A 13,369-nucleotide genomic window follows, 5' to 3' on the forward strand; every position below is an offset into this window, starting at 1 on the left:
ATTTCATGTCAGCTCAGCAACAATGGAAAACAATCACACAGATAATTCTGAAGGTAGCTGATAATTCTTCAGTTGATAAAGCTTAGAGTGACTCTTCATTCCTAGGTGATCAGGTTTGTGTTTAAAGTAATCATGATCAACATCTCTTAACATGGAAATAGAGTGTGCACAGTTATCTCCTGCCCTACAATTTAAGCAATTCCGAAGCACTTAGCTGATCTGCTTCAAAATGTGCATTCAAAATTAAGGTGATTCACCTTAATTATATTTCACAAAATCCTTCATTTAAATGATGGTTCCAAGTTCCAAGGAAGGGTTTCTTAAAATCCAGAGTTTAAGTTGTTTCTGTTTCCTACAGTGACCGAGATAGAAAATATACATAATTGCTCGTAGGCAAAAATAAAGACTTCTCTCCTCACAGTCTCTCCACCTCCTAACGCCCCACCCAACTGCCCAAAAAATAAAAATAAACAAGGCCCCATCCCATGCGTAACCAGAGCTCCAGTCTTTCAAGATACAGGGACATGCTTTCTCTCGGAGAGTCTGAGACTGTTTATGGCTCTCCAACTCTTCAGCCCACCTCTGCGATCCCAGTCTGTCCTCCTGTCCTCAGAGAAGGTGGGTGCAGGTGGGTGGAAGAAGCCCCCTCGTCACCGACCTGACAAGACTCGTGGTTGCCTTACTTCTGCTCCTCACGGTAGAGCCACCCCTTAGAGTCAATCACCCAGGGCGTTTGAGAGAGAAATCTCTCTTTGAAAAGTAATGCCAACGTTTCTTCTGCCTTATGGATGAGATAAATAGTAACTGCTAGCCCTCTTTGATCATTCCCTGGCAAGTGGCACATAGGCCCATCAGAATTTGGTGATAGGTTACTTCTTATAGACACATTCTCTGCCAGCTGATACCAAGACCCTGGGAGGGGTAAACACGATGACTCAAACAGGTCAGGTGAGTTCACAGTGAAACAGCTCAACACCAGAAGTTTCTGAAGGCGCTCCTTGCACATCTTGATTGTAAGACAGAACGTTTTTATAGGCAGCTCATTACACTATCAATTTGGATATGTTTAACATTTTATCATCCGTGCTATTTTCCTTTCTACTCTCGATTATTATTTGTCCTCGTAGCCTATCTTTGTTCCTTATTACTGAAATATTATACTTCCAACTGATAATACAAGTGTATGGAATAATTAAAAGAGATGAAATTTAAATTAATCAATTAGGCTTCTTGGTAGCCTCCCGAAATACAACAGTTGCTAGCCAGAAAAAAGAAAAAATTAAACAACTGTATATAATGTAATGTTTAGATATCTTTTATCAAGCTTAACCTGCTCTATTTATCTTTCATCACCATCAAAGATAGGTGTCACATTCTTCAAAAGCTCTGTTTATATATAACTACTTGCCTTACGGTGATTGGCTAGAGAGAAAGAAACGCTGGGTGGTAGGTAGCCGTCACAGTTCAGATTCAGGACTACATTTGGGATTCCACGGAAATCCTATTTAAAGTCAGCAGGGCCTTCTGGTACGGGGCTTCCTTACATTCCTCGGGGGCAGAGGGGGTGGTCTCCTCTGGGTTTTCCGAGCTGCTGACAATGGCCACGGCGCTGAACGACCTTCTTCTGACCTTGGCGTCGGGCGGGGCAGATGCTCGCACGGGCGGGGCCTTCTCCACGCTGTGGAGCTGCTGGTCTTTCCAGTCGAGCTGCTTGGCGCTGCAGAAGGGGGCGTAGACCTCCACGCTGCCCTCGAACTGCAGGCAGTTCACTTTGTAGTACTTCCTCTTCACTTCCAAGACGTCGTGAAACCTGTGGCCCCAGAGGATTTCCCGGGGGACGTACGAGCTCCGGGACTGGTGGGACGTCCCGGTGGAGTCCCCGGTGTAGATGAACGTCACCAGGATCTCAAAGTTATCCCTGGCCACGGCCTTCCGGTCGAGCGCGTAGAGGGGGCTGTCGCGGTCGATCTCGTGCACGACGGTCACCGGGGTGACGAGGATGATCTGGTCGTTGAGCAGCCTCAGGTCCTTGAAGACCATGGTCACGCGCCCCTCGCCGTCCTCCGCGTAGCGCAGCAGCTGCGCGCGGACCGTGCCCTCCACCACGTGGTTGGGGCGGAAGTCCCCGATGCGCCACATGAGGCAGAGCTTGCCGTCCCTCATGCCCACCAGCGCGAAGTAGCTGAACCGGATGGTCTGCGCCCGCTTCCTGGCCGTGGCCATCTTGGCCAGGGCCGCCCCGATGATGAAGGTGTTGATGACGCAGCTCAGGATGGACTGCAGGATGACCGTGAGCACGGCCACCGGGCACTCCTCGGTGACGCAGCGGTAGCCGTAGCCGATGGTGGTCTGGGTCTCCAGCGAGAAGAGGAACGCCGCGGTGAAGGAGTGGACGTTGTCCACGCAAGGCGTGGCGTCCGGGCCGCCGTTCTGCAGGTCGCCGTGCTGGAAGGCTATGAGCCAGAAGACCAAGCCGAAGGTCAGCCAGGAGAGGACGTAGGACAGCGAGAAGATCACGAACATGTGGCGCCACTTGGTGTCCACGAGCGTGGTGAAGATGTCCACCACGTAGCTGCCCCACTCCCCGAAAATGTGCTTGAAGTACACGTTGCAGCTGCCGTCCTTGTGCAGCAGGCGCCGCCTCGCTCTGCGCTTCTCGGCCAGAAGGTGCTCCGGGGTGTACCCCGGGCACTTGGGGTCCACGCTGACGATGGGGTAGCTGCTGCCGTAGTAGCTCATGCTCTCCAGTGCCCTAGGGGGGGTATACCCGGGCGACCGCTGGGGAAGCAAGGGTCCTAGGAGCGCGGCTATTTGCGAGCGTGGGTTTTTTCACTTCAAATCTGAAAAACAGAAAATTCCACACGCTTCCTTAGCTTTCAGTTTCCGTCTTTAGAGCAATTGGCCCAATTCGAAGCAATTTGATGCCGTCTGAAACAGCTCAGACTTCATCTGAACGGCAGAGACATTAAGTATCGATCACTCATTTCAGTTTAGAATCCAGCTCAGTCATCACAGGAACAAAATATGCAATTAGAGAAAATAACGTTTTTATATATGCATAAGGCTTCAGCAAACACTGTGATTATCCCAAATGAGGCCTCACGGCCTCTGCTGACCCAACGTTAAAAAAAGAAGAAAAAAAAATTGTCTTCATTTTGTAGACGCTTCTGGCCTGAGGACGTTTAGAAAACAAAACAATCTATAATGTAAAAAGGCAAAATAGAATTCAGGTATTTGTCTAGCCATCTTAGAGGCTTTCTGTTTAAGTCAGATGGTTTTCCTTAGAAAAAGGAGGCAATTAAGAGTTTCTATGTTCCAAAGGTTGGTGAGCAGGGAGGAATTGGGAGACTGGGGTTGGCACATATAGGCAATTGCTATGGTGTAAAAAATATTATAAAATAGGTACTAATGATCACACTGTATAGCACAGGGAACTCTGCCTAATGCACTGTAGTGACCTGAGGGGGAAGGAAGCCAGAAGGGAGAGGATATGTGTACATCTGTGACTGATTCCTTCTGCTGGACAGTAGAATCTAACACAGCAATGTGAAGGAACTGTGCTCCAGTAAAAAGTAACTTAAGGAAAGAGGGGTTTCTATGCTACTGTTACAACGTAACTTACATACAGCTTGTATCATAGACGGTCCCTTGCCTTCTGTATATGCAGCCTCCTTTCTCTTCCACGGAGGTATTTCTTCCTTGTGTACTTCCCAGGACAGAACAGAACTGACAAGGATGCTATTTCAGACTCAACTCCTTTACCCTAGCTCCTCCTCTAGTTTTGAGAGGAGGAAAAAAAAAAAAAAATCTTTCTTAACCCTGGAGGAGTTAAAACCACTCCCAGGTAAGCTTTCAATAAAGTATAAAATTGCTCCTGCCTTTGTTTCAAAACATCCATCCTTTTTTTTTCTTCTACTGTCTTTCTTTCCTTTTTTTCTCTGACACTGGAATCTCTTCTATTTCTGAATAGAAGCCGAAGATTTGCCAAGGCCACTCCTCTTGCTTCCCTCTTAAAGGGAGCGTGCTGTGGTTGGGCCCTCTCCCCCGGCTCTTCACCGTGTTCCTAAGGTTTTCACACCCCTGCCTGAGCAAAGGCATCCCTCCGAATTCATTCGGTCTTTAAAAGATCAAGTTATATTGATACATACAGTTATTATTGCTTTCAGCATCTTCAATATAGGTCAACGGCTTTCCAGCTCAAGTCTGAAAGTAAGTTTGAATAATTCAATATTGAATGGCCTTTCGTTATTTCTCTGCCAAAAACGCCAAGTCCCTGGGGCCCAGGGCTAATGTTCAGTGGTTTCTAGAACCTGTTTTCCACATCATCTACCTGTGCCAGGTAGGGGAGAGTGGAGGAAGGGGGAGACGTTGCACTAGAGGATCCTGTTGCTGGACTGCATAAAAAATTTCACAGGAATAAATACTATTCTAGACATTGAGACACCTCCACCTTGAAACCAACCAAAGAAATTAATCACCAAGTATTTATCCACTATGAAAGGGAGGAATGAGTTAATCCACCCCCCACCTCCCAAGTCAACAGGCATCATTTTTCTTCTTCTCCAGGGACCAGGCCCACTTTACAATAAGCACTTTGTCCGGTGGCCCATTGTGAGGATGGACACTCTGTCTACAGCCAAAATGTCCTGGGAGGCATGTCCAAGTTCTCCCTGTCCATCCGTCTGCTTCTGGCGGCTTGATCCATCAGCCTTCAGATCTGCCTTGATTAGTCAGTCATGTGTCTTTGGTCAGCTCTTCAACTGCATTTTGGGGAGACAGCCACATACTTTCAGGATATGGCCCATGGCTGAGCAAACACATCCTGAAATGTTGAAGGTAAAATACCCCATGCCTTGTGACAACCTAGAGGGTGAGCTGGGGCTGGAGGTGGGAGGGGGGTTCCGGAAGGAGAGCCATGTGTGTACCTACGGCCGATTCATGCTGAGACACGGCTGAAACCAACACAATATTGCAAAGCAGTTATCCTCCAATTAAAAATACATTTAAATTAAAAAATATATATATTTCCACAAAGGTTGCCCACAGGATACGGGATTCTGTGTAGATTTGTCTGATGTGCCTCGGATGGACATCTTACAAACAGGAAGCTATTCGAGGTTGCCAGTTCCTACTCCCTCCTCTGATCCTTGGAGCCGTGAGAATGCGACAGTCTCATCAGAGGCCCACAGGACTGCAGATTAAGAAGCCAGTTCAGAGATAGGGCTCTTCTCTTCATCCACGCTCCCTTCTAACCCAGTTCCTTCCAGGGAACTGCACCCATCGTGGGAGTCGTAAATTGAGAGCCGCTGTGAGACACTCTGCTCTTTCCTGCTGCCAGAGGGAGAGAGTTTTTCCTTTGAAATGGCATTTACTTGGCATCACTCAGAGTTTCAGTAGTGCCAACAACTGTTATAAACAAGCCCTTTTTAAAAATACCTTCCACAGTATGCTAATTGGTGAATGAAGTTTCAATTAATACAAGCTACAAGTGAGCAAATGTGAATCTGTGGAAAAATTATTTCTGCATAATGTGACAAAGTCAGGGATACAAGTTAACAGCTGTGAGAATTCTGTTCCCAAAACCATCAGGTCTTCTACTGTGGTTTATTATCCTGATCATTCATTTCAACTTATCCAGAGAAAAGCATTCAGATTCTGTTTAAATGTGTACAGTTTATTCATCTATGCTTCAATTTTCCCACCATGTAAATGACACATTTCCTGAAAGGAAATTTCTTTTAAGCTAAATGTTAGATCGTAGCCAAACTGATGTATTTAGTGTTTACCATTTTTCAGCCTGCACCATGTGCTAAGATGTTTACAAAGGCCCTGTTGTCCAAATGGCTAGAAACAACGTAGGTGTTTTTTATTTTTAGTCTCTTGTTTCATATGTTGTGTTAAACTGAGCACTTTTCTAATAGTTTATGGATAAAGAACAGAGGATAAGGTTTGCTGACTGACTGAACATTTCGATAGTTAACATTTGTTTTCCTCAGAATTAAAACTGGGCTTTAAAATGACCTGAATGCTTTCAAAATCATCTTGTCCCCATCAATTCCATCATGAAAAATTATTTTCAGGGCTTCCCAGGTGTGCTAGTGGTAAACGGTCCACCTGCCAATGCAGGAGACACAAGAGACTCGGGTTCGATCCCTGGGTCAGGAAAGTACCGTGGAGTAGGAAATGGCAGCCCACTCCAGTATTATTGCCTGGAAAATCCCCTGAACAGAGAAGCCTGGGGGACCACAACCTATGGGGTCTCAATAAGTTGGACACAACTGAGCAACAAACCACTGAAGACAGCAAGCTATCTGCAGTGCTCCTGCCTGTATTTTCTTTTTGCGTGTTTTATTCCTTGGTCTCCTAAAACTAACGGTGGCCATTTCATTGCCTGCAAAACTCCTTTTTAAAAAAAAAAAGAAAATGGAAATTTGATTACTGAAATTACAAAATGGTGGGCTATAAAGTTCAAAAACAAATGCTAGATCTAAGGTCCCCATTTCTACACCAGTTTCAAACTACCTTGCCTGGTGATTAATGAGAGAGATAGGAAAGGCTCTTCAATGTTACATGGACTTTATCCTGACGTGGAGTTCTTTTATAGATGTGGCTTGAGTAGGAGGCAACACACAGTGAGGAGGGTGGATCTCCCTGAAAACAGCATCCAAGTTCATAGGAATTTACAAAGAAACTTAGGAGGGAACTGCTGACACTTAGGTGAGAGAAAGTTAGAAGGGTGAGGAGATCCAACCTTGATAACAACTTTTCTCCAACCTTGCTCATTGTGCTAAGTCAAGACATTAAAGTTCCTTGATCTGCTCTGACTAGTGACATCTGCTGTTAGGCCCCAGGTTTTTCAGATCTTGGAGTGAATTCAGGGAGAAACCTTTACCAATAAAGTGCATGGGCTACAGAAGTTGGCACAGTGGTAAAGAATCCACCTTCCAAGGCACAGGAGACAGGGCTTCCATCCGTGGGTCGAGAAGATCCCCTGGAGGAGGAAATGGCGACCTGCTCCAGGACTCTTGCCTGGGACATCCTATGGAGAGAGGAGCCTGGCAGGCTACAGTTCGTGGGGTCACAAAGAGTTGGACTCGACTGAGCTTCAGAGCATGCACATAGAAATGACAGGGAATATTTTCAGCAAAAGGAAGGAGCAGCCTGCGTATCTGTCCCCTATTCTCAACGCACAGAAGCGCGTCAGTCAGGCTCACCAGTTTTGAAGCAGTTCTGCCATTTTGCTATGTACTCTCAAACTCAGTCGTTTACCAGGCAGAATGCTCTGTAAATAGTTCTTCAGGCCTAAGCTTCTCAATAGCACATTGAGTGTATAACACAGTGGCTTAGACTTTACAATCCTCTGTCACTTTTGTAATAAAATTTGATCCGGTCACTAGCATCTACTTAATATAAATATATGAATAGCAACAGTAATCATATCTGTATAAGTGGACAGGCAGAACCAATAAAAGTCTAAAATATCTTCGATAAAATTCACTTATTCACATCTGTGGCCTTTGAGATGAACAAGCCCTTTCTTTCCCACGTAAGTGACTTTCATGAAGTTGTCCAGAATCAAGTTACTTTCCTGGCAAAACTATTAGATAGGGTAAATTTTAGTGGAAACGTGAGAGTTGACAGGGCAGAGATTAGAAACGGTGACCTGAATTCTCCATGAAGGTCATGGTCTTTGAGGATCTGCTCGTAGGAGTCAGGGGTGGGGGGGTTGCGGAGAGGAGAGGGAGTTCAGGAGAGGTGTGATCCAGGGGCACGTAGGTGGGCTCTGGTTGGTGAAGAGGCAAGAAAGAGAGATGTTAATGAGTTAGGAGAGAACCCAAGAAGCTATTTTGCACAAAATCTATCCCACAACTTCTTGCCTTGGAATTAAGCCTGAGCCTGACCTTGCCTGGAATCATCAATAAGACACTCAGATGCTCTTAGGAGGGCCTGACACTCAGTCACTGAATGTCTGCTTCACCCACTGCCTGCAAGATGCTGCTCGTCCTCCTCCACGTACCCTCTGTCTGCCTGATTTCAGTGTCTCCCTTGCTGACACACCCACACCATTTCATGTTTCCTTCTCAGCTGCTCTCACACCCCCCAGAGTAGCCGTGGCTACATATCAAGCTTCCATTCCGCCTCTGTTCCCTCTCCCCTCCTCCCTCTACCCCTCCAACCCCGGTCCAGCTTCTCAGTAACCATGGATTTTACCTCTTCCCAGATGGAATTTTACAGCTTCTCTTTCTGAATCAATTTACAAAGTTTTATGCTGAATAGAGGCGGTTTCATACTCAGCATCTCCTTAAGTTCACTGATAACATACATGTTAAGTATATATATTAAATATATAAATACATATATATTATAACATATGTTATAATATGTTATCAGCAAACTTAAGGAGAAGCTGAGAAGGGAGATGCTGGGAACATGCAAAATCCAACCCTGATAATATCGCTATTAGCTTATCTGGAGATCCTTTTTTTCAGCCCACTTTTCCTTTGGGCTTCCCTCATGGCTCAGACGGTAGAGAATCTGCCTGCAATGCAGGAGACTTGGGGTCCATCCCTGAGTTGGAAAGATCCCCGGAGGAGGAAATGGCAACCCACTCCAGTATTCTTGCCTGGAGAATCCCATGGACAGAGGAGCCTGGTGGGCTGCGGTCCACGGGGTAGCAAAGACACAACTGAGCGAGTAAACAACAGCAAGGCAGACAACGCATGGTCCCCAAGAGACGTGGATGTCGTCACTGCTTCCTACCGCTAAGCCACCTGGGCCATTTCTCTGTTCTTCCGCCACTTCCCCAAAACCCTAGGGGCCGAGTCATTTCCTTTCATCTTTCACAACTATTCAGTTCAGTTCAGTCATTCAGTCATGTCTGACTCGTTGTGACCCCATGAACTGTAGCCTGCCAGGTTCTTCTGTCCATCACTAACTCCCAGAGCTTGCTCAAACTCATGTCCATTGAGTCAGTGATACTCTCCAACTGTCTCATCCTCTGTCATCCCCTTCTCCTGCCCCCAATCTTTCCCAGCATCAGGGTCTTTTCCAATGAGTCAGCTCTTCACATCAGGTGGCCAAAGTATTGGAGTTTCAGCTTCAACATCAGTTCTTCCAGTGAACACCCAGGACTGATCTCTTTAGGATGGACTGGTTGGATCTCCTTGCAGTCCAAGGGACTCTCAAGCACCTTCTCCAATACCACCATTCAGAAGCATCAGTTCACAACTACTACCAAATAGAAAATCCCCTAGACCTTGTTCTCAACATCTACACACACAGACACACACACCTATGTACATGGTACATATACTTCCAGCTCAGTTTAAGAATTTTATTGCTATTTACTCTGAGGAACCAACCTAAAGGAAACAAGACTGACAAGCTCAGCAATGTTAACAAGTTAATTCTCAAACAGCTTATCATGCTGTCTTCTGTTTTAAATGCTATGTACCTGCATTGCTGAGCCATCTCTGAAGGTATTTATTGTTTTTATCTTGAAAATAAACCTGTCATCCCATCTTGGTTGCGTGTCGGCCCTTGTTGCTGAGAGTTTACCTTGAGTTGGACCCAGATTCTCATGGATATCATGAGATCTTAATGTCTCTTTGAGAGACCACAGTTCAATTTCCCCTTGTTGTATAAGGAAAGTCCTTCCCCAGTGGTCTCTAAAACTCTCCAGTGGAAAATTTGTATTTTTTTTTCTTATTTTGCATTTTTTTGAATTACTTTCTTTAAAAAAATTGAACTTCTGCTCTGTGCTTGACCTACCCACCTTCAAGAATGAGCCAGGCACCTTTGTGGTGCTTCCCAGGTGGCACACAAATCGTACAGAGCCTGCCGTGCAAGAGACACAAGGGACTGGGGTTCGGTCCCTGGGTCAGGAAGATCCCTTGGAGGAGGGCATGGAAACCCACTCCACTGTTCTTGCCTGGAGAATCCCATGGACAGAAGAACCTGGTGGGCTACGGTCCATAGGGTCACAAAGAGACACACGTGACTGAAGCAACTTAGCATGTACGCATGCACCCACCTTTGCATTTGTGAGTTGGGCATTGATAAATAATAAAAGGAGATGATCACGGAGAGTGTGGAGTAAATACCACAGAGAAAGCAAGATGAGTGAGGGATCTGGAGAGTGGCTGGAGCCCCAGGGGCAGCGCTGTTTCCCAAGCGGAGCAGAGCAGGTCGGGCCCAGGAGCTGGCACCAGGGCTGAGAGACCCTCAGTCCTCCTGGCTCCTGCCGTGGGTGACGATGCTCTCAGCACAGGCCCCTTGCCCTCTTTTGTCTGTTTGTATCATTCTCCTTATTAAGGCTCTCACCATTGCTAGCTGTAGGCTGGCTGCAGTGTCCTTTGTTCTTGGATGGTTTGAAGACCTGGTTCTCACAAGAACCTACCACCACAGGAACTCACCTGTGTTTTTTGTTGCTGAATTCAAGCTCTCCTGATTAGGTAAGAACCTGGGTTTACCTGGTTTCCACGATGGCCTTCATCTCTTGTCACTTCCAGCGTGATTATCCTGAAGTGTGAACAACCCGTCTCCTGTTGCGATGGGGTGTGGTCCAAGCTCCACAATACAGTCCTCCAGCAGTGAAGTTAGAGGACGGGGATATTGAGATCAAAAAACAAAAAATGTCTGGCACTAAAAAGTGTTTAATAGAACTTGTTAAAAAGATGATTGAATGATTAGAAATGTGGTTCTCCACGCATGCTATTATATTTTTATTTCAAAGATAAAATATAGGGGTTTCCCAGGTGGTGCAGTGGTAAAAAAAATCCACCTACTAATGCAGGGCACACAGGAGATGTGAGTTCAACCCTTGGGTTGGGAAGATCTCCTGGAGAAGGAAATGGCAGCCCACTCCAGTATCCTTGCCTAGAGAATCCCATGGACAGAGGAGCCTGGTAGGCTATAGTCCATGGGATGGCAAAAGAGTTGGACATGACTTAACAAATAAACCACAGCATACACACACACACACACACACACACACACACACACACACACACACACGCATATGCATGAGTGTGCTCAGTTGCTTCTGCTGCTGCTGCTAAGTTGCGTCAGTCGTATCCAACTCTGTGCGACCGCATAGACAGCAGCCCACCAGGCTCCTCCATCCCGGGGATTCTCCAGGCAAGAACACTGGAATGGGTTGCCAGGTCCTTCTCCAATGCATGAAAGTAAAGAGTGAAAGTGAAGTCGCTCAGTTGTGTCCAACTCTTAGTAACCCCATGGACTGCAGCCCACCAGGCTTCTCCACCCATGGGACTTCCAGGCAAGAGTACTGGAGTGGGTCACTATTGCCCTCTCCGCTCAGTGGCTTCAGTTGTGCCCAACTCTTTAGGACCCATGGACTATAGGCCACCAGACTCCTCTGTCCATGGGCTTCTACAGGCAAGAACGCTGGAGTGGGTTGCCATGCCCTCCTGCAGGGGATCTTCCTGACGCAGGGATGGAACCCCTGTCTCCTGCATCTCCTGCATTGGTGGGCAGATTCTTTACTACTAGCACCACCTGGGAAGCCCATGTATATGTGTGTGTGTGTATAATTTGAACTGTTTCTGGAAGTGAGTTGGCTACGTGTGACAACAGAGTGTGAATCTGGCACAGTTTCAGATCTAGCAATTTCACCTGTAACAGTTTATCCTGAAGAAACCATCATGAATGAACAGAGAGACACAGCTAATTTGTAGGGCTCTTTGTAGTAGCAGATTTTGGATATGGCTTACTATCTAATAAATGTGGGCTTGTTTCATAGGTAATGCTACAATTGTATCATGACTCATTACTTTTAATGTAGCCATTAAATGTGATAAAGTAGAAGCATGACAGAAAAAATAGAAAACATTGTTTGGTGGAAAAAAATGAAAGAACTATAAAACGTCTTGTACAATATAATTTTTTTAAGTTTAAATACATTTAAACATGGAGAAAAGACAAAATGATATAAATAAAATATGGGTTGTGACCCTCTCTGGTATGATATACTTTTTCTCCCTTTTTTCCTTCTAATTTGTCTAGCTACACTTTCTAAAATTTTACAATGAACATGCATTCCTTCTGCAAAAAAAAAAAAAAAAAAAAAAAAAAATCAATAGGTATTTTCAGCTGGTACTTTGAAGCATCCCGATTCTGAGGCTCCTTATAGAGAAAGGAAACCAATCGCTGTCTAAAACCATTTATTAGAACTTTTAAAAAGCAACTATAAATAGCCCAGAGAGGCTGACAGCATTACAGACGTTCAAAGTCAGACACTGATGCTGTAACTTTTGCTGGAACAATTCACAGAAACAAATATAGTGACATTTAATTCATCTAAGTAAAACCAGATCTCATTTAAAACAAGGAAGTGGGGGAAGAGAGAGTTGGGTCAGATTTTGCTGCTGGAGAAACCGTGAAAGCAGCTGGCCACAGATCAGGGCTATACACAGCAGAGTTCAAGTTCAACAGGCATCTGAAGTGGTTCCTCTCCCTCAGTGCTGCCTTCTCTCCCTTCCCCATTCCAAAACCTACTAAACTGCTGATGCCTGCACTGCTTGGCTGGTATACTCAAGTCTGTTTAAAGGATCGTCTTTCATCCTAATATTAGCAATCACTTTGGAAAGAAAATGTTAACCATTGTGCCATTTTTCAACTTGACTACTTTAAGGTCTATGTCAATGAATCTTCAAGACACAAGGAAATGGCCTTCTGAGACAGGTGAATTTGAAGAAGGCAGTTAGATACTTATGATGCTGTGGTTCACTCACTGAGCCCTGTCTGACTCTTTGCAAGCCCATAAGCTACAGCAAGCCAAGCCCCTCTGTCCTGCACTATCTCTCGGAGTTTGCTCAAATTTATGTCCATATCCAACCATCTCACCCTCTGCCACCCTCTTGTCCTCTGCCTTCAGTCTTTCCTGGCATCAGGGTCTTTTCCAACAAGTTGGCTCTTCGCATCAGATGGCCAAAGTATTGAAGCTTCAGCTTCAGCATCAGTCCTTCCAGGATTGATTTCCTTTAGGATTGATTGACTGGTTTGATCTCCTTGTTGATTGGCCTAAAGAGCTGGCCCTAACCAGTTCTTCATAACTCATCTTCAGGAATCTAAAATCTCCTTCAAATACCCCTACAAACAGAAGGGTATGAGGGCTGTTTCTTTGTTCGCTTTTGAATTTCCATGTTTATTGGAGTATAGTTGATGACAATGTCATCTCATTTCCTACTGTACAGCAAAGTGAATCAGCTATACGTTTACATATATCCCCTCTATTTTGGGTTTCCTTCCATTTTAGGTCACTACAAAGCATTGAATAGGGTTTCCTGAGCTATATGCTAGGTTCTTAAGTTACCTATTATATATGTAGTACTGTATATACATCAAT

The 13,369-nt window shown here is 45.4% G+C and overlaps 1 protein-coding gene across 1 annotated transcript; it reads right to left on the reverse strand.

Moving 5' to 3' along the window:
- Positions 1-1,476: 1,476 nt before the first annotated feature.
- KCNJ16 (potassium inwardly rectifying channel subfamily J member 16) lies at positions 1,477-2,739 on the reverse strand. Its single transcript, XM_052658578.1, has one exon. It carries the CDS (start codon positions 2,737-2,739, stop codon positions 1,477-1,479), a length of 1,263 nt encoding a protein of 420 aa, XP_052514538.1.
- Positions 2,740-13,369: the final 10,630 nt, after the last annotated feature.

Source organism: Budorcas taxicolor, chromosome 19 (assembly GCF_023091745.1).
Source record: "Budorcas taxicolor isolate Tak-1 chromosome 19, Takin1.1, whole genome shotgun sequence".
NCBI lineage: Eukaryota > Metazoa > Chordata > Mammalia > Artiodactyla > Bovidae > Budorcas > Budorcas taxicolor.

What these genes read in the sequence shown, in the direction of transcription:
- KCNJ16 (XM_052658578.1), bottom strand. Translation starts at nt 2,739, where the DNA reads ATGAGCTACTACGGCAGCAGCTACCCCATCGTCAGCGTGGACCCCAAG.